This window comes from Aulostomus chinensis, chromosome 18 (genome assembly GCF_037954235.1).
Source record: "Aulostomus chinensis isolate RoL2024-O1b breed Wild chromosome 18, RoL_Achi_v1.0, whole genome shotgun sequence".
In the NCBI taxonomy this organism is placed as follows: domain Eukaryota; kingdom Metazoa; phylum Chordata; class Actinopteri; order Syngnathiformes; family Aulostomidae; genus Aulostomus; species Aulostomus chinensis.
The window spans coordinates 13867762-13887671 of NC_141337.1; the positions used below are offsets into that span (position 1 = coordinate 13867762).

The 19910-nt window shown below is 42.7% G+C and overlaps 2 protein-coding genes across 2 annotated transcripts; both read left to right on the forward strand.

Moving 5' to 3' along the window:
• Nucleotides 1-304: 304 nt before the first annotated feature.
• antkmt (adenine nucleotide translocase lysine methyltransferase) lies at nt 305-3781 on the forward strand. Its single transcript, XM_086184791.1, has 6 exons — nt 305-528; nt 767-930; nt 1041-1145; nt 1217-1357; nt 2123-2173; nt 2427-3781. The coding sequence occupies exons 2-6, from the start codon at nt 769-771 to the stop codon at nt 2664-2666; spliced, it is 699 nt and encodes a 232-aa protein (XP_086040917.1). The 5' UTR covers nt 305-528; nt 767-768; the 3' UTR covers nt 2667-3781.
• A 320-nt stretch (nt 3782-4101) lies between these two features.
• Nucleotides 4102-19453, forward strand: xpo6 (exportin 6). Its single transcript, XM_086184028.1, has 24 exons — nt 4102-4845; nt 5815-5905; nt 6598-6710; nt 7652-7849; nt 8377-8536; nt 8675-8752; nt 8845-9376; nt 10331-10457; nt 10568-10677; nt 10793-10901; nt 11104-11196; nt 12161-12230; nt 12338-12497; nt 12661-12753; nt 12850-12994; nt 13300-13446; nt 13666-13855; nt 13969-14124; nt 14411-14525; nt 14640-14811; nt 15059-15220; nt 16454-16552; nt 17613-17843; nt 18809-19453. Exons 1-24 carry the CDS (start codon nt 4843-4845, stop codon nt 18908-18910), a joined length of 3456 nt encoding a protein of 1151 aa, XP_086040154.1. The 5' UTR covers nt 4102-4842; the 3' UTR covers nt 18911-19453.
• Nucleotides 19454-19910: the final 457 nt, after the last annotated feature.

Here is a 19910-nt window from a genome sequence, read left to right on the forward strand (position 1 = left end):
TCTTTTATATCAGTTGGCACTATTTGGAGCAGAGGTGGACATTTCTCTTTCTCACATGGTGTCACTTGGACTGTCATCCCATGAAAATTTTGGGTGCGAAACTGAAGATCAAGATTTACCTTATTTCAAACCATCCAGTTTTGTCTTGTACACGACACTTAACCAAAAATGTTGAGTGTGTACAACAGGAAACAGTCGGGGGGACCGAGGATAATTATTTAACCGCGGAAAACACCCGGAAACAATCTAAAAAAGATTTCAGACGGAAGTATTTCGCGGACGGATTCGTCCGACTGGTTATTTAGTCCGTCCTCTACAAAACAACACGTTATTCATTCTTATGAATTCAGCAGAGTTGTCAGACTTTACCATGTCATCAAAATAACATTCATTTAATTAATGTTAACCTTGAACGAGTCAGTAAGAGGACGTAACGGCATATAAATAAATAAACAAATAAATAAATAAATAAAAACCCGTATGAATGTGACCCCGAACCTGCAGCGTTGAACCCCGTCTGTCACCGAGGTATTTTGAAACTTTGAAATGCTTTGCTTAAACTAAGATTGAATTGCCTGCTGTCACAATGTTTGACCTCTGAATATTACTATAGAAGTCTCCAGCTACCCGTTTGCCACTGTGTCCATAAACTAACTGTCACCTTGTAAACTTTGCCCGACATGATACCGGGTCCTGTGTCTTGCACATAATAGCTTATCTAAAATACATCTTGTTCATTTAAACCTACGCTATACTTTTGATGCAGAAATGGATGAAGACACTCCGGATGAAGCGTTTGCTGAGCTAAAGACCAGGGAACTCGGAGGCTGGGATGTTGCCCAGATAGCTGCTGGCACCGGGCTTGCTGTGTATGCTATGTGGGTGGGAATTCTCCAGCCAGGCTTCCGAAAAGTGCCCTTGAGGCTTCAGGTATATCCCTTTAACACTGAATAACTACTGATGTAACCGCTCATGCAACTTGTGCCCCTGGAAGACGTTCGAAACGTCACCCCTGTTCACAGTTGCCCTCTCATACCCAGGTCCCCTACATACCTGCCAGCAAAGCCCAAGTACATAATGTTATGACACTTCTGAGAGGTCGACAGGGATGCCTTGTGGATTTGGGATCTGGTGATGGTCGCATTGTAAGTATTAATGTTCCCTTTTCTTGTACAAGTAAGCAACGTGTAGTGAATATGGTCATTTTCACCCTTAGGTCTTAGAAGCCCATCGGCAGGGTTTCACTCCTGCTGTTGGTTACGAGCTCAACCCCTGGCTTGTACGCATGGCCCGCTTTCATGCGTGGAGAGCAGGACATCATGGGAAAGTGTCCTACCAACGAGAGGATCTCTGGAAGGTTTGTCTTACTGTACTACTGGTCATTTCACTTATATGCATAAGTTATGACAACTGAATTATCACTTAAGCGCTGATTCAACAAGCTGTACCACCTTAGAACAACATTTTTTTTAAGTAGTAAAGGTAAAACGACTAGATAGCGACAACAGTAATAACACGGCTTATCTATATTTCTAATAATAGAATACCTCGTTAGAAAAGACTGATTGAAATGGACCAAATACCTGGATGAAATAATACACAAATATTATTGAATGTTTTTGTACACAGTATTCTTGAAGATGACTCAGTTTGGTTATCCTGCCTTTAACTGGAGTCTTGATGTGAATATATTAGGGTTTCACCTGTAGTTGGAAAAAAAAGGAATAAATACCAATGTTTAAAATAATAATTTGGTCTAATAAAATTGTGTGTTTTTATGTTGTTTTTGTTGATGATTATTCCCCCTTTTGCGCCTGGGTAAAAAAAAAAATCCTAGAAAATAACTTCTTTTTTTTTTTTTAGCTTTTTATCGCAATTTCTTTTGGAACAAATTCAATCCAACAGTTTTCCAAAATAACATTTCATATAAGTTTTTACATCAACTCATAAAAATCAGCCGTTGGTGAATGTCATCTTATTCACAGATAGTGAGGGAAACATCTGCTGTATCGGTGGATCTCTAAAATATACCAAAAAAGACATGTTTTATAAATGTTACATTTATTGCATTTAAAGCAAAATTTTTCTGCTCATTCACAATCCTTGTTTTATCTCACCACAGGTGGACTTGACGGAATGCAAGAACATCACAGTGTTTTTAGCTCCCAGCGTGGTGAGTAAAATAATACACGCAGTTATAATATACAAGCCATTTCTATTTAGTAACAAATATATACTATAATAAAGAAAAATTAGCATTTTTTTGCCTTGTTTTCTTCAATAATAATGTCATCGATATACTTTTCTGTCAGTGTTCTATTACTTGATGACTTTTTAAAAAAAAATGTTCAACTGCCCTTTCTCATAATTGTTTGTCAATTCCAGAGGATTCTTCTCTTTACTACTGCATTTGTGTTCCTTCCTAGCTTTCATTATTGCAGGAAAAGTTTCAGGCTGAGCTTCCCGATGATGCCTTAGTGGTAGCAGGTCGTTTTCCCCTCCCTGACTGGACACCCTGCAGGACTGAGGGACAAGGCGTGGACAGAGCCTGGGCATATCGCGTGCGGGAACAAAGACAACACACACAAGCTAAAAATAAAAAGTTCACAGTCGTAGAGGGTGACCTCAGCAAACAAACCACAGAGAACCAAAAAGAATCCACTTGAAGCTACGATGAATCTCACAGCAACATAAATTTATTTATCACCAGGTATAAGCTGCAAATGTCTCCCACTTTACTGACTAATATTTTTCAGCACATCCGCAAGAACACATGACCAGAACACGTGGGCAACATTTGGCACAAACGTTCGCTGGTGTTATCTCTGAATGTCAGAAATTCCTCAGGAAGAGTCCTCCTCCTCTTAAGATTAAATTAAAACCACACGGACATATTTTGGGGATTCAGTCTTTCTGTGGTCATTTTCTGTCTTGTTCTGTTCGTTTTCAAACATTAGTGTTACTCAATATGTCTTGCACTGCAGTTTTATATATAAAGATTATGGGATCCATACCAGAGGATTCCATGATACAGGATGACATTAACAACATTGTCGCGATTCTTCAACTTTGTCCCTAAAACAATAAGCATGTTTTCAAATGTTCTCACCTGCTGTTAGAAATCGTCCTGCTGACATCGGGTGAGAGGCAGGGTTCACCATGGACAGGTCGTCAGTCCCTCACAGGGCCATCAGGAGAAATTAGCTTGAAGACTGTTCAGTAAATAATAAACTTTCAAGACTAATTCAAGTAAAAATGACTATTAGATTTGACTGAGCTGTTAAACATGGAATTTATCCCACATTAATTGCGTTGGAAGCGTCAGGAAAAGAGCTTTTATAAACAGGAGGAATGATCGTGTCTGCAAACACTCGTAATAAATTTATCCACTGAAAGCTTTTAGTTTTAAATTAGAAATCATTTATTTAAGTAATTACCTATTTTACATATTACATTCATGCATCTTTCTGTACATAATGGTGAATAAAAAATGCAGTTATAGTTGTTATCTGTGCAAAAGAAAATTGCGCTACTTTAAGCTTGTGATTGTACCAAAGTGTGCTATTATTGCGACTACTGTATGTGCGACTTACTATTGAGGAGATTTTCAATTCAGTTGTTCAAAAACCCCCATCAAAATGAATATCATTGCTTTTGCTAAATTTCTGCTGGAATGTTCCTGTAATTCATTCATTCATATAAAAAGAAGTGTCTGGTCCAAATACATGGTTTATCATTAACCTTGTCACCAGTTTGTCTTTTTAATGTTTAATCTCGACATTATAAAGTCTAAATCCCCAAACCAAGATATTTTTTGCAGGTTTTGCTTTTTAAAATCCTATCTATATTTTTTCATTACTTTTCAGTCATCCCACATTTCTATATTTAAATTCTGTGCAGGCCAATGTGACCTCCATTCTAGCAGCAGGACAGTTTATTCCGTGACCCTTCTGTATTTTCCTCATTTATAATTGTTTTTGCTTTATTTGAAAAAACAAACAAACCAAAAAAAACCTATTCTGCAAGGTATTACCGGAGATTGGTGCTTTTAGTGTTGCGACTGACTTGACCCAAGCTGATTTGGGTTGGTTGATTGCTTCAGCCAAAGAGGAAGTTGCAAGGCGAACTCAGTTACCAGCAAGCTGAGCCGCCCTGAGCACTAAGAGAGGGCTAGCGCACATAGTATTAGTATTATTACCAATTTGTCAGCAGTATAGCCGAGGAATGCATATTCAACCTTTTGGAAATTACAATTGAAGTTTACGTGAACGACAGCCCCGGAGTCATGTCTAGGTTTGACAGCTAACCCTGCTAACGAAAATTATGCCTTCATCCTTCTGGAAAAGCTAGCCAGTTAGCCATCCGCTGCAACGTTAGCCCTTGAGCTAGCTTCGAAACACTTGACCACACAAACATAGATGGCTAATTAACGTTGCACATGTCTGCGGTGCTGGAGCCAGTGTTAGATGTTGCTAAATAAATACGATTTCTATATTTATCGTGACTTGACGGGTGACGGAATGATTATACGACAATGCAGTGCAATTCCACATAGCTGATTTATCTTGTCTTAAACGCGTTCCATTCGAGCAAGGTGAAATTGTATCAATGTTTGACTTTTTATGCAAAGTCAGGTTTTACTAGCTGTTCGTCTGTGGGGTAAGTTAGCGAGCTAAACAAGCGAGCAGACCATGATGAACCCCCTCTGCGGTGACGTTAGCCAGCAACACCTAAGCTAACGTTAGCCTCAGATTTGGTAGAGCTCGGTAACTTAGCGTTGGCTAATAACTGTAATTAACCCGAGAGTAACTGCTTTGAAGAAAACACCTTAGCCAGCTAAACATGGTGAGTACATTTTAAGGTGTATTATTTGAATTCACGTTGTCTTCCTGTCTTTATTTGCTAACAGCTAACATGGGGTATAAGCTCTTGGTTCGTCTTCGGAAACAGGAAGACCTGTTATGTTTATTATGTGTTAAAATCTATTTCTTAACCTAATGGAGTACACGCAGCCCGGTCAGCTACGCCGGTCGTGTCGTGTAACGGTTCGTGTGACCACAGGTATTTCACGGGATGTGACATGTCCTTAAGCCATTTCACGATGCGAGACGCCCATCTTGCAAAACTGAATACTTCCTACAGTTGTTAAGCCTCGGCAAGTCGTGGCTCATTCGAGGAATTCCGACCTGCATGCCTCCGGAGCGATTCTTTAAAATCACTAGTTTGCATTTGATAACTTGGTCCACTCGTGGGACCGCATGAGGCATTGTAACTGATTTGTTTACACGTTTAGCTTGATGTCTAAATTTAAGGCTGATACGGTCCCCATCACTTTGGACAAAACGAACAAGCCTGTGTGTTGTACCGGCCATAATGTGCCTTATAAACATGACAAAAACAATGGCACAGATGTAATAAACAGCCCAGTGAACCTGTGAATTTGCAGGCCATTAGGTGTACCCCCTGAGCCAGACTGGACCAGTGCTTTTAAAATATTAATCTACTAAATGTCCTTAAGTCATGTTGGAGCTCTCTGAACACACCAGGCAGATGCGCACTTGTTTTTCCCCCTTAGTATGCTGCTGGGTTCTTATCAATTCATTCCAATGTTCAGTTACGTAAGCAAAGACATTGGAATGGTGATGATGTGTTCTTATCCAGATGGTTTTCCTATTCGTTATCAGTTGTTTCTTGAGGTTTATTATTATTAGTCTGCACTCTTATGATGTCACGCACATGACAAAAATACAGCTTTTTGATTATGCATCGGCTTAATGCGTTTGGCACATAACCGTGGCGTTTATTATTCACCAGGCTTCAGAGGAGGCATCACTACGTGCGCTGGAGAGCCTGATGACGGAGTTCTTTCACAGCTGTACGACCAATGAAAGAAAAAGAGAAATAGGTAGGTCTGCCCAGCCTAATAAAAGGTCAGAAATGTGCCCCCGTTTGTTTGCTTTGAGTCATGTTTCAGGTTAAGTTCCAGGAGGGCGCGACTAATCATTATCTCAGCAAGAAGAATTGCACCCTACTCCGTTTAATTCCTTGTCGCTTGTGTCATTTTGACTATAATCTCCTACTAGAATTCTGCCTGTAAATATTATCCTAGTCAAGGATTTATTGTTCCTTAACCTGTAAAAAAAACCACACCGTTTAAAAGTTGACAGGATGAGTATTATTGATAGTACAAACTGGAAGTTTTACCTGAAGAACAGTAAAGCAATTAAGAGGTATAAATGTGCGTGTGCTCCCAAAAATGTAAGGAAGGAGCACCTGTGCTACAAGATGAGTCAGGGGCTTTGTTGTCGTAGAGGTGAGACCCTCTCATTTCCTCAAAGTATATTAGTCTTCGCTAAAGATTTTCACTCTTGCCCCTCCCTGTCCTCCAACATTTGGCGGTGTCCATTTTAGCCAATGAAAAACATTGTTTTCTTGACTCTTCTCACTGTTGAATGTGACGTGAAATCATTCAGGGTTCTTTTTCAGTGCTCGTCTCTATTCACTTCCTCTGTTGAGGCATGTCACTTTTAGGCTGCCAGTGACTGTATTACATTGTCATTCACCTCGGTGATCTTGCCCACTTCCTTGTTTGTGTAGAAGAGCTGCTGAATAATTTTGCACAGCAGACGGGAGCGTGGCGCCACTGCCTCTTCTTCCTCTCCAATACTCGGAATGAGTATGTAATGATGTACAGTCTCACAGTATTTGAAGTAAGTCCTGTCGTTGGGAAACTGAGTTCATACAACTGTGATGCATGATGTTCTCTCTCTCTCTTTCTCTTTCTTTTATTCAGCAAACCAAGTTATGTAATTCACATTGAAAACATCCTTCAACGTCTTTACTGTAGGGCTGCACGATTCTTCATCAAATGACATTTTTGTGCCACTTTTTTTTTTTTTTTTAAAGGTTGCAATCACAATTCTGTCTCATGTGACTTTCATTACCTGACACAGATGAGACAAAACAAAAATACGATGTGCCAGACAGTCGTGCGTTGAATGAACATGAATGAATTCTCTGTCCTGGCCTTTTCTCGACCCACACCACTGCATTACTTAACAGTTCGGGTTGACGTTTTAATGTGATTATATAGATTTGTGGCGTTACCCTGCACTGCTGCCTCTGCTATTTTAATTAACACGTTTGAATCCAAAAATAATCCACAACCCATCATGTAAAAGTATTTTCACTGGGTTTTCTCCTGGATTCGTTTGTTTTTGTTTTTGTTTTTTGGTATAATCGATTCATGATGCACCTTCCCTCCTCCGCTATCCCTCACTCACACCGAGTTTATCTCCCTTTCTTTTGCTGGGTTTTCTCCTGCCTTCTGTCACATGGTGAAAAGTTGCATTGTCATCTGCCGCAAGAGAAGAACATTTTTGAAGCAGCTGATGCAAAAAGCAACAGAATCACCAGCATTTTGAAATAAGATTGCGTAACAAATATTTGAGATTGCAATTGTCTTTTTTTGGACTAATTGTGCAGCCCTACACAGATGTGTTTGTGTTTGCAATAAAAGGTTTGTTCTGAAAAATAATTCTCATGTTACAGTATCATGCAGAGAAATCGGTGAACTCATAGAATATTAAGAATTAAATGTGTATCTCTGTACATGCTGAATCTGACAGCAGCTTTTCCCCTTGACTTTCAGAACCTGGTGAACAAGATGTGGATCGGTGTCGCTTCACAAGACAAGATGGAGATTCGCAGCTGTTTGCCTAAACTCCTACTTGCACAGCACAAATCTGTGCCCTATTTCATCCGAAATAAACTCTGCAAAGTCATTGTGGACATCGGTCGCCAGGACTGGCCAATGTTCTACCATGATTTCTTCACAAACACCCTTCAGGTAAGAAGACGTGGTCTCAGGAGTTGAGCAGCCGCAACGTTTCAACGTTGGCCGTGCACTGATGGATATCTTTACAAACGCTAAAGAAGGTTGTTATGTAACCACACCAAAGTCCTTGCAGGCACGTCTCGCTCTGCAGCCATGATCATCAGGCAAATGGAATCAGCTGGAGAGAGAGCCATGACATGACTGGGACATAAAAACAGACTAGTTTCATAGAACTGTCCGTCAAATCTGATTTTTAAAACCACATGGAACAAATTGTCCCAAAAAATAAGGTTCAAAATGCTTTTTCCAACAGTTACTACTACCTATGCACAAGGACACCGACTTTAGTTCATGAGATATTTGGTTAAGGTCAATTCATTAAATAAGTGTATAGCAGAAATTGTCCTTTTGAGGACACTACAGGAAACCCTTAAGCCTCACCATGAAACCATTTGCTTTGAAGTGTTAGCAGGTAGTGGTCCAAATCCTGTAACCTCTCTTGATAAAACTATTGTCTGTGGATCGGTTGTGGCCTGCAGCTGATCCAGTCTCCAGCCATGGCTCCCTTAGGCTTGGTGATGCTCAAAACCACGTCCGAGGAACTGGCTTGTCCTCGCGAAGACTTGAGTGTTGCCAGGAAAGATGAGCTGCGTAAGCTGCTGCTGGATCAGGTACCAACAGTTCTTGGACTGTTGACAGGTGAGAACAACCTTTTCATAATTGCCTTGTACACCTTAATAGGCAATAGTAAAGCCTGTATGAACATATAGGAGAGACCTAAAATGAAAATAAACAATCCCTGTGAGCAAAAGAAGCTCAGACTAGAGTCTTTTGCAGGTATCCTGGAGACCTACTGGGACAAGCACAGTGTCATTGCTTCCACACCGCCGCCCTCGCCCACCTCCGGGCAAAGCAGTGAGTGAAATGTCTTTTAGCTGTTTGACAGTGACAACAACAAGCAGTGGTTGTGTGCTAACCAGGCTGTCTGTGTCTCTGCAATCTACCAGTGGAATTGCTGGGCAGTTTGTTTCAGGGCAGCCAGTACTCGAAGCTGCTCTGCCAGCCCATGGCGGCGTTGGACAATGAGAGTCACCAGCTCTGTTGTCTGGTTTTGGAGTGCTTGGCTCACCTGTTCAGCTGGATCCCTCTGTCCACAAGCATCACACCCACCCTGCTGGCATCCATTTTTCATTTTGCACGTTTCGGTTGTGATCTTCGGACGAAGGCTAAGACAGGGTCCTTCATCTCCTCCTCCTCCTCTTCTTCTAACGGGCAGCTTAATTCTGGGACAATGCCACCAACATCAAACGGAGGAGGACGACATGGACTGCAGAGCGAGAGCAGCAAGGTGGATCGCGCCCGGCTTGGTGTTCTCGCCATGACTTGTGTCAATGAACTGGTGTCGAAGAACTGCGTGCCGGTGGATTTTGAGGAGTACCTGTTGCGCATGTTCCAGCAGACGTTCTTTCTTCTGCAGAGGCTGACACGGGAGAATAATGCTCATTCAGTCAAGAGTCGCCTCCAGGAACTCGATGAGAGGTTTGTGCAAGTGTATTCCTGCATGGCAATATTCCCACCGGCCTGATTTAAGTCAGAGGTTGCTCAGCGGCGTTACGTAGTCGTCCAGCTCTCAAAACAGTCTTCGTTTCAGCCTTTACTGCTCTTCACACTGGCTCCATACAGCCACACGCATCAGCTCTGTCATGTGTGTCCACTTTTTTTTTTTTTTTTTGTTACCTCAATATGTTCCATGGCATCATGTTTCAAATTTAAAACCTTAAAATTGATCTATTTTTGTTGAAAGTATAGAATTTTTTACTGATGACCTCTACATGTCAGTGTACATGTCATAGATTTTGTAAACTCAGGTTCTATCCTGATCCATGTCTGTTGGGCCAAGCTAAGTTTTAGCCTGGGTGGGACCAGATCGGCCCCGTAGGACATCAGTAATTGAGCTTCATTTGGTCCCCTTCATCTTTGACAGTTGCTTCATAGAATTGAGACCTGAAACTCAGAAGTAAGTTATTAGCATTGAATGTCTGGTTCCCTCATCTTGAAGTCGGTGGGTTTTGGATTTTATTTTTGCTGAAATGCCTAAAAAAGGTCAGTAGTTTCACTAGCATAAGATATTTAAATCTTTTTGATCTTTGAAGTACAACAAGCCATCGAATGTTAATTATATTAATGGTATGAAATGTCATTTTGCCTAAAACAGATGAAGCACAAAGCTGGTGATGGTGAATTCATTCGTCTGCCGTGTAGTTTGTTCATAGAACGTTAGCTTTGTGCCTCTAGCGATTGCATTTACGCTTTGTGAATTCTAAAACGTGTTCATTGGAGACTGAATGCTGAACTAAACATTGCAGGTCTCATAAACCCCAGGTGACGCTAACTAAAAATACCCCATCCGTGCAGTGTTGGACTTGATTAGATAGCGCGTCTATATTTTTCACAAGTGGTCGTTTGACATACGTTTCCTCATTCACTTTTCAGTTACTTGGAAAAGTTCACAGATTTTCTGCGCCTGTTTGTCAGTGTTCACTTGAGGCGGATTGAGTCCAGTCCTCAGTTTCCAATTGTAGAGTTTCTTGCGCTGCTCTTCAAGTACACCTTCAACCAGGTAATGATGATGATGTTTAAGAATTGATATTCAGTGTCCAGCACAGGATGTTTACCTATTCTAAAGTTCAGACAGATGACGTGACTTGCTCCTCCATTGTGTTTTTTCAGCCTACTCATGAGGGCTACTTTGCTTGTTTGGATATATGGAGTGTGTTTTTGGATTTTCTAACAACCAAAATAAAAAGCAGACTAGCCGACAGAGAAAGCGTTCTCAACAGGTAAGTGGCTCTGACACCCTTTCACCCCCCACAGTGTCCGTTGTTACATGAAACGCTAATAAACTCATTTTATTGGAAATGTCCTTGATTGACCAACCGGTGTTTTGTCGTACAGGTACAAAGATGCCTTAGTTCTTCTGTTAAGAGAAGTTCTGAATCGCATACAGTTCAGATACAATCAGGCTCAGTTAGAGGAGCTGGATGACGAGACGCTGGATGATGATGTGAGAGCATTTTTCATATCCTACAGTCTGACATTTGCACCTTTTTCACATTCTTCGTTCTGTGTATCTTGATGAAACAGGAAGTGTGTAGTAATGGTCTATGACAACATTAGCATAGAAGGCTCTTAAAGAGCTCACCACATTAAAAGAAGCGAACGTTTTTCACTTCAAGGTTTGAATGTTGTATATTTGGTATCCACAGCAACAGACCGAGTGGCAAAGGTACCTGCGTCAAAGTTTGGAGGTGGTTGCCAAGGTGATGGAGCTGCTCCCATCCCATGCTTTCTCTACTTTGGTAGGTGATCTGAAAGTGTTTTGTAGTTGAATGAAATGCAAAAACCTCAGAAAATGGCCATCCACAACAAAATACTTCATCCAGAAATGATTCTGACCCCTGGATCCCTCATACTGATAACCATCAGAATCACTCTGTTACTAGGGCCTGTAAACATCATGCTTGTTCAGGTGGTTTTCTTCATGTGTCAGGTGTTCAACAGAGCACGTATCCAGCGATAAGCAGGAGTGTTTACGGGCCCTAGCGTGAGCCGAGAGCAAAGTGCAGTGCAGGTGTCATTTCTGGTTTCCAGCCAACAGTTTTCCTTTTCTGTTGTCACCACCCACGTTGTTAAAATAGCAAATTTACCCACGGGTGAGGTGTGCTCACATGTGTTTTTGGCCCATTACTATTTTGATGCAGCACAAAACGTTCGTGCAAATGACCAACAAAATGCAGCTCCAGAGTCAACAGTGCAGACCTTTTTTTTCAGCTGTTTTAAGGGTGACCGGATAATCAAATGAGTCATGACTTGTTGACATCCACTCATAAACTCACCTTGAAGTTTCATTGTGTAGTTGTTGGCAACTTGTGCATATTCATGTAAACATACTGTTTATTTCCTTGATGTACTTGGGGTGGCAGTCAGAGTAACCTACGACACTTTGACGACAGCGACTCTGTGATAGTCTGTGTACCGTAGCACAGCTCACTTAAGATATTTAAACAAAACAAGAGACCCCCAAAAAAATCTAGGGGCAGAAAAGTGAACGGTCGTGAAATTGTTGTTCAGTGCCAGTGTATTGACTCCATCCCTTGTATTCGTTGTTATCATGGACCTGTAGTTGACTTAAAAAAAACACAAGAAATCTGTCAAACTATATTCTTTTGCGTTGCTGTTGATTTTAGAATTCCGTGCTGCTGCTTGTGTTTATTGGTGCATCATTGTGGTAGCAGCCTCAATAATTTTCTCTTTTCTCTCAAGTTTCCAGTTCTTCAAGAAAATCTGGATGTGTACCTGGGTTTACAGCAGTTTATCGTCACCACTGGCACAAGTAAATAACCGTCCTCGCTGCCTTGTCTTCTGTCACAGCCACACTGGACGATTGTAAATCTGTAAATTGAATTGTGTTAACGGCTCATCGTGATGATCTTCCGTCAGGTCGGAGGCTTAATATCACTGCGGAAAACGACTGCCGTCGACTTCACTGTTCTCTCAGGGACCTCAGCTCCCTGCTCCAAGCTGTCGGACGCGTGGCTGAGCATTTCATCGGAGAAGTTTTCGCAGCACGTTTCAATGATGCCCTCGCAGTGGTAGAAAGGTCGGTGCTCTGCCTCTCCTCTTGAACATTACCAAGGGGTTTTTTTTTTTAACGCAAACGTCATGCTTTTGTTTGAAGAAAACAGTATTACAGCACATTTTTAGTACGTGATGTACCTGATTTCTGATGACTGGTAAAAGAGTATACTGTTCCAATTTTCAAGGTTGGTTGAAGTGACTTTCTACGGCTCTCAGACCAGCCTTTACGACCTGGAGACCGCTGTGCCTTCTGTGCTCAAGCCAGACCTCATTGATGTGTACGTAAACCTTTCAGATATGTGCGATGCAGTTTAAGAGGAATCCTCACAAGAAAATAGGGCACCTGTGTGTAAACGGCTGCATGTGTGTTCCAGACATGCACAGGCTCTCGCTGCTCTGCAAGCCTACTCTCATTGGCTGGCCCAGTTCTACAGTGAGGTCCACGGTCAGAACCAGAGCCAGTTCATCAACCTCATCACATCTGCGATCAATGCTAGCAGCCCACTCATCACAGCGAAGGTAACTTCCTCAACACTCCAGCCTTCGTCCCACCATCGATTCATTTATCAAATATGGACATTACATATCATCTTCAGATTACTCTTTAGACATTATAACGGGTGCAACAGAGGTAACCGCAGCTCTTGGAGACATGATTAAAAGTCTGCTACTGATGAGAACTGACCTGTTATGTCGAGCAGACGTCTAATTTAACAACCAGAACTAAACTGATGTTTTCATGAGCATTAAGTTAGCTTGGTCAAACCAAAACGAAAGCATTTACTTGCCACTTTGAAGCGCTCACATTGTCTCTTTATTCTCAGGTCCCTGAAAAGTTGCTGCTGTCGGCCTGCTACCTGATGGTCTCCATCACCTCTACGGTGCGACCTGTGTTCTTGGTGACTTTGCCTGCAGTTCAGAACATCTTCAACCTCATTACAGAGAATCAGACCCGCAGACTTCCTCAAGAGGTGAGTACTTGTTGCCTTTATTCTGCAGGATGATATGTCAGGATTCAGTTATTGAGTGTTCTAAATAATGGGAATATTCACGTTTTAGGTAGAAATGTTTGATTCGTGAGAATTTTTTTGAAAGACTGCTCAGTTTGTAGGTTTTTTTTTTCAGTTGTCCTCCTTGATGTAATTTGTGTGTGTGTGTGTGTGTGTGTGTGTGTGTGCACGCTCATCCAGGCTCACTTACTGGTGTGTAGAGCTTTATCCAACATGCTGCTGCTGCCGTGGCCAAATCTACCAGAGAATGAGCAGCAGTGGCAAACCCGCTCCAGCAACCACGCCAGCCTCCTGGCAGCACTTACTCGAGAATATCGGATTTTAAGAGGGACAGGGAATATTACTCCCCGGCAACCTGGGCTGGATAGCGGTCAGTATTCCTTGCTCTTTTATTTTGGTCCTTTTGGCATGTTTTATTCATTATATAAAATACCGGTTCTCACAACTGTGTTTTCCATGTTGCTTTTTTGTTTTGTTAACTAGTGAAAGCAGTGATACAGCAAACCTTGCCTGTGCTCAGAGACATAGTGGACAGCATCTCTGGAGAATCCACCAAATCCCGTCAGATCTGTTATCAGAGTCTTCAGGAGTCTGTCCAAGTGTCCCTCAACCTTTTCCCCGTGTTCATTCAGCAGCCTGGTGAGTGTGTCTCTGTCTCTCTACTGTCTAGCTGGTGCTGCAGCTCATGCCTCCTCTTACATCTACGTACTCTGTAGTTATTTAGATATTAACTGATCTTTCGAGTTTGTTTAACGTGTCTCTCCATGAGTGACACCACAGCTCCCTCTCTGTGCAAGCCTTCCCCCCGCCCTCTTACGTCTCTCTGCAGTCAGTTCTATCACCAAAACAACAACAGTCTTAATATGAAACACACAAGTGTTTTTTGAATAGTTAAAGCTTCATCGGTTGTCCCTTGGCTTCCCAGATGTGACGGATGAGATGCTGGCCTTCTTCTTGATGCTGTTCCAGGCGTTGCGAGTCCAGATGGGTGTTGCCTTCACAGGCCAGATCATCCACACATTCCTCAGCATGTTCACCAGGTTAAAGAAGTTCTCTGATAATAACTAAATTGCTAAAGCAGAAGGTTTAAAAGGTCGTGCTGTCATCATCCTAATGTCTAACCAAGTAATGTCACTTGTGTGTGTGTGTGTTAGGGAACAGCTGGCAGCGAGTATTTTGCAGGAGGGCAGCGCCGGGTGTCGAGTGGTACAGAAGTTCCTGAAAATCCTGCAGGTGGTGGTGCAAGAACCGGGTCAAGCTTTCAAGCCCTTCCTACCCAGCATCCTCGCTCTGTGCATGGAGCAGGTGTACCCGATCGTGGCTGAGGTCAGTTGGCGCTCACTTTCTTGAGGTGGCGTTTCATTAGCCTGTTGGCTTCCAAAGTTAGCATATGACGTCACTTTGAGGTCATTTCAGAACTTTGCCCTCACAACGTTGCGTGCTGTCTGACCAAAAAGAAATGAAGCGACGTTTCCATAATGGAAACAAAAATGTGCGTCATCGAATATGCGGTTTTATGATGTATTCTTTGCATTCATGAACAAGATGCCCTGACAAGGTTTGTCTGTTACAGAGGTCTTCCCCAGATGTCAAGGCAGAGATGTTTGAGCTGCTATACCAAATACTTCACCAAAACTGGAGGTACTTCTTCAAAACGTCAGTCTTGACAAGTGTCCAAAGAGGAGCCTCTGAAGATGCCATGGAGAACGAGGCCCAGTTCACAGCTGCCATGCAGGTGTGTGTAAGCACGGGCTTCACTTGTCGCACACAATTTGGATGGAAGAATTCAGAAAAAAATAGTAGTAGTTTTCTTTTCATAGTGAGTGGCAGTTTTTCCAACAGAAACCAGTTTACCTGCACAAGGGTAGGAAGTTGAACAGTGGCTTAGTTTTAAGCTCTAAATGTGTAATTAATCATGAAGACACATTTGAACCACAGTGATAAACAAGACTTTCCCAGATTCATCTATATTTTAGTATTCGAGAATTTCTGCTGGATACTAGCAAACTCTCTGAGTGGTGGCGGACCAGCTACACGCAACCAGCTACATGCAGCCCAACCATTGCATCTCCAACAATTCAACTTTGATGCTGATTAGTAGAATTTGTCCGGCTCACGGCAGACGTACTCTGTTGTGTGACTGCTGGGTTGACACGCGTTACAGAGATTAGTGTTGTCACTACAGCATATAGGCTCTGACACATAGGGTTTAACTGGGGTTTCTTGTGTGTGTTTAGGACTCCTGGAAATGAAAAGCTGTTATTCCAGCCTACAGCTAACAGCAGCAGGATGTAGTGTACTACTGTATGGCCATAAATATTCACTGAAAAATGATGACGCTGAAAAATACAAATGTGAATCTACGTCAGGGGGGAGAAATGCTACCTTTGTTGCAGTTGGTATGCGGAGGTGCATCAGCTGACACACCTGACCGTTGCATCCCCAGCTAGTCTTCGACTAGTCTGCAGTCACTGAGTCACTGACATTCCATTTCATAGAAGAGCCTGCCACTATGAGTCTTGCTGTTCATCTTGTGCACACACTGGGTTACACACACACACACACACACACACACACACAGAGCTGAGACGTGATCAAAAAAAGTACGAGGAAATTTAAGAAGGGAATTCCAACATGTTCTTGCATGAGGTCTGTTGATGTCCACATACTGCTTGTAGTGTCCAGCAGCGCAGGATATTTTTTATTTATTTATTTTTTTGGTCTGTGTTTGACTGGTGACATGTGTGAGACCCTTAAATCTTGATCTTTGCCCCGCTGGAATTTGAATCCAAGTTTTCCACTGTATCTGTTGGAGATGTATTATAGACACATGAAAGTGACTGTGTGTCCCTGATGTCCACTTGTGTCCCAGTATGCCTACTAAAGGCAATGGTAAACTGGTCCGGTGCCAGCTGGTTGTCATGGTCAACGCTGGCTCAATCTAGCTTTCCTCCAATGTCTCTGCCAGGCTTTCGGACAGTCGTTCCTTCAGCCTGACATCCACATCTTCAAGCAGAATCTCTTGTATTTGGAGTCCCTCAACAACAAGCACAAGTTGTATCACAGAGTAAGTTCAACTTTCCTGTCAGTGTTTTTGCTGTGGCGTTGTTAACTCACCTCTTAACGAAAGTAACTTTTTCAGGTCAATTTCTGCTTTTACTGGTCTGCTCTAGCAGCCTAAACCGGTTAGATTTTTACACAAATGGGCTAAAATGGCTTTTCATTTTGCTCCATTCTTGCAAATTCACAAACAGCCTGAATCTACCTTGTGCTGCATTAGAGACAATCATCGTTACTGTCAAACTGAACCAACAGCATGAAAAATGACAGATTTCAAAAAGGAAGGACAAGATGGCCACTCAGCCATTCTGAGCAGTAGATTAGCTTTCTACGCTCATTCATATTCTGTTGGCCCTAAGTCAGCCGAACCGAGCAGGGAGCTCGCAGGGACGGTCTGCTGGCTGTCTTCAGTGGAAGGTCACTGAAGTTTGTCCAGTAAGAGGCCAGAGTTGTCAGCAGTGATGTGAATAACTGGAGGTGCAGCACAACAGCAGGAGCCTCGCGAGAGCCTCTTCCTCTGGCTGCTGTGTAAAGTCTGACACCTGGTGGTCAAATGTGATATATCAGTCGGTGTTCATTTTAATATCAAACCTGTTTAGGAATTTTACTCTGGCCCGAACAAGCCGTCAGTACACCACAACACACACCAGCCTCCAGTGTTTATGGAGGAGATGGTACTGTCAACACCAGCAGCAGTTCACACCTGCAGATGGTCACCAACAGTGAGTCTACAGCCATGCTTGCAGCTATGGTTGGCTGTACTGTGCTGTAGGGCTTGGAGCTAAATGCTAACGTTAGCACGCTGCCGTTCTGATGTTAACTGGTGTATTCTAAATATTCACCATCATAGCTTGTCAGTTCAATACACTCAATGTTTATCATGAAGTGCAAAATAAGATGAAGCCAATAGAATGTTATTTTTGGAGCTACCTGGCAAAGAATTGGTGCTCCACACGGTGGCAGACATCACCAATAGAACACGATATGTCCTGGGTAAAAAGATTCACCTGTAATTTAGCCCCCTGCATCCCCCTGATCTACAGTTTGTGTGTCATTCCGTGCTTCAGAAGCTGTTCCGGACCTCGATGCTCTTCCACTTCATCAACGTGCTGCTGCAGGTCCTCCTCCACAAAAGCCACGACCTTCTCCAGGAGGAAATCACGCTGGCTATTTACAATATGGCCTCTGTGGACTTTGATGCCTTCTACTCAGCCTTCATGCCAGAGTTCCTCAATGGCTGCCAGGGTGTGGACAGCAACCAGCGAGCTGTCCTGGCACGCAACTTCAAGCTTGAACAAGTGAGAACATTCGATCGTAAATAGGGGGAAAGAAAGCAGGTCAGCTGCAGCCGTCCACCGCGTAGTTCACACATGGGCCAAAGGATTGAATGTGCTGAATTTGTATGATGGGTGTCACGCGTCACATTCATCAAATGAGATGCAGGTGAAGCTGAACAGAGGAACGCAGCTCCACAGAGATGTTCTGCAGAAACAAATATAAAAGCAGTTTTAACTACGGTGGCCCTGAGGGGCAGAACACATTAGAAAAATAAGTCCATCCATCCATCCATCGTCATCTTCCGCTTATTCCTACACATTAAGGGTCGCGGGGGGGCTGGAGCCTATCCCAGCGTCAACGGGCGAGAGGCGGGGTTCACCCTGGACAGGTCGCCAACATAGAGAGACGAACAACCATTCACACTCACATTCATACCTACGGTCAATTTAGAGTATCAATCACCCTCGTCCCCAATTGCATGTTTTGGACTGTGGGAGGAAGCTGGAGTACCAGAGAGAACCCACACAGGGAGAACATGGAGACTCACACAGAAAGATCCTGTGCTGGAGCTGGGACTCGAACCCAGAACCTTCTTGCTGTGAGGCCACAGTGCTGACCACTGCACCACCGTGCAGCCCAGAAAAATAAGTCCTTTTTGCCAAATCTTTTTTGTCTTTTGCCTGTAGAGACAACAAACATGTCCAGTGTGCCTCTTGAAGTTCTTAAAACACTAAAATATATATTCACATTGTTCAAGCCTGTTTTTATTTTGTTCTTTAGGGGGGAAATAGTCGTATTATAGACAATTTTATCAGCCCTAGTGTGCAGGGTCTTTGTTATCAGATAAATCTCCATAACTACGAGTGTCGCTTTAGCAATGCAATCCTACAGAAACAGAGTCTAAAACTTAATTTTGAAGAGTTGAAGTGTCGCACGGCTCTCCTGTAAACGAGTGTCTCTGCTTCATTTTTCCATCTGCGTGCAGGACCTGCCTTCATTTACTCAAAGTGTGCAGCGGCTGGTGAACGACCTACGCTACTACAGACTGTGTAACAGTAGCCTGCCCACCGGCACCATCAAGCTATAGCACCACGACTGGCTGAACCACTTCACAAATCAACTCTGATCTTCAAGGACTGCCTGTGCTGACCACTTTGCCCAACACTCCTCCGAATTCAGCTTTGGTTCAAGAATTCAAGGTTGTAGGACGGTTGAGTCATTGGAGGTTGAGGATGCTGCTGATGTTTCTTTGATTTCTACTGTAGAAGTTTGGCGCATTGTTGTTGTTGTTTTTTTTTTTTTTTAAAGCAGCGCCCTTATGTGTTGCCGATGATTATTTGGCAAGAAATGTAAACCCGGTCTGCAGTTGGCTTTTGCCCAGACCTGGAGCAGTCTGAGCCAGGCCTTCTTTCCCACGCCCCTGCATCAAAGCTGGGCTGGGACTGAGCACTTTCAACTCATTTTGAGTTTTTAAAATGTCTGCTTTTATTCATTTTTGCCTTCAAGTTTTTTCATCTCCAAAGGAGACGGACTCTCAACTTAAGATCTTTCATATCATTCCATTCTGAAAAAGAGAAAAACTGCTTGATTAATAAAGTGCTTTTTTTTAGTAAAACTCAGGAATTGTCTCATTTTTATGAAGAACTCAGTTGAACCAACTTCATCCATCTACAGTCGTCGGAGCCTCACACGTTTTTGTTTGGATCCGTTCGTTAATTCAGCCTTGATATTGTCCAACATGCACTGTTGCTAGGTTGGGGCTTTAAGTAGTAGAGCAAGTTTCATTGTTGAAACCCCCCCCCCAGTCGCAGTGTCGCTGCCTGGAACTGCCGATGCACGCCTGCAGCATCCATCTAAGACTGAGGTTTCTGAAGTGTTCATCGCTCAGAGGCCGCTGCCCTTTTCACAGTCCAATCAGAAGTTGCCATGAAAAATATCAAATATTTAGGCAGCGATATCTAAAGAGTGAAATTGTCTTATAGAGTCTTGACTACATGAAATTTTCTCGAAAATTTACTGATATGTGATTTATTTAAGGAATAATGAAGGTGCTTAGCCTGCCTGGTCAGATATTTATGGAATCACGA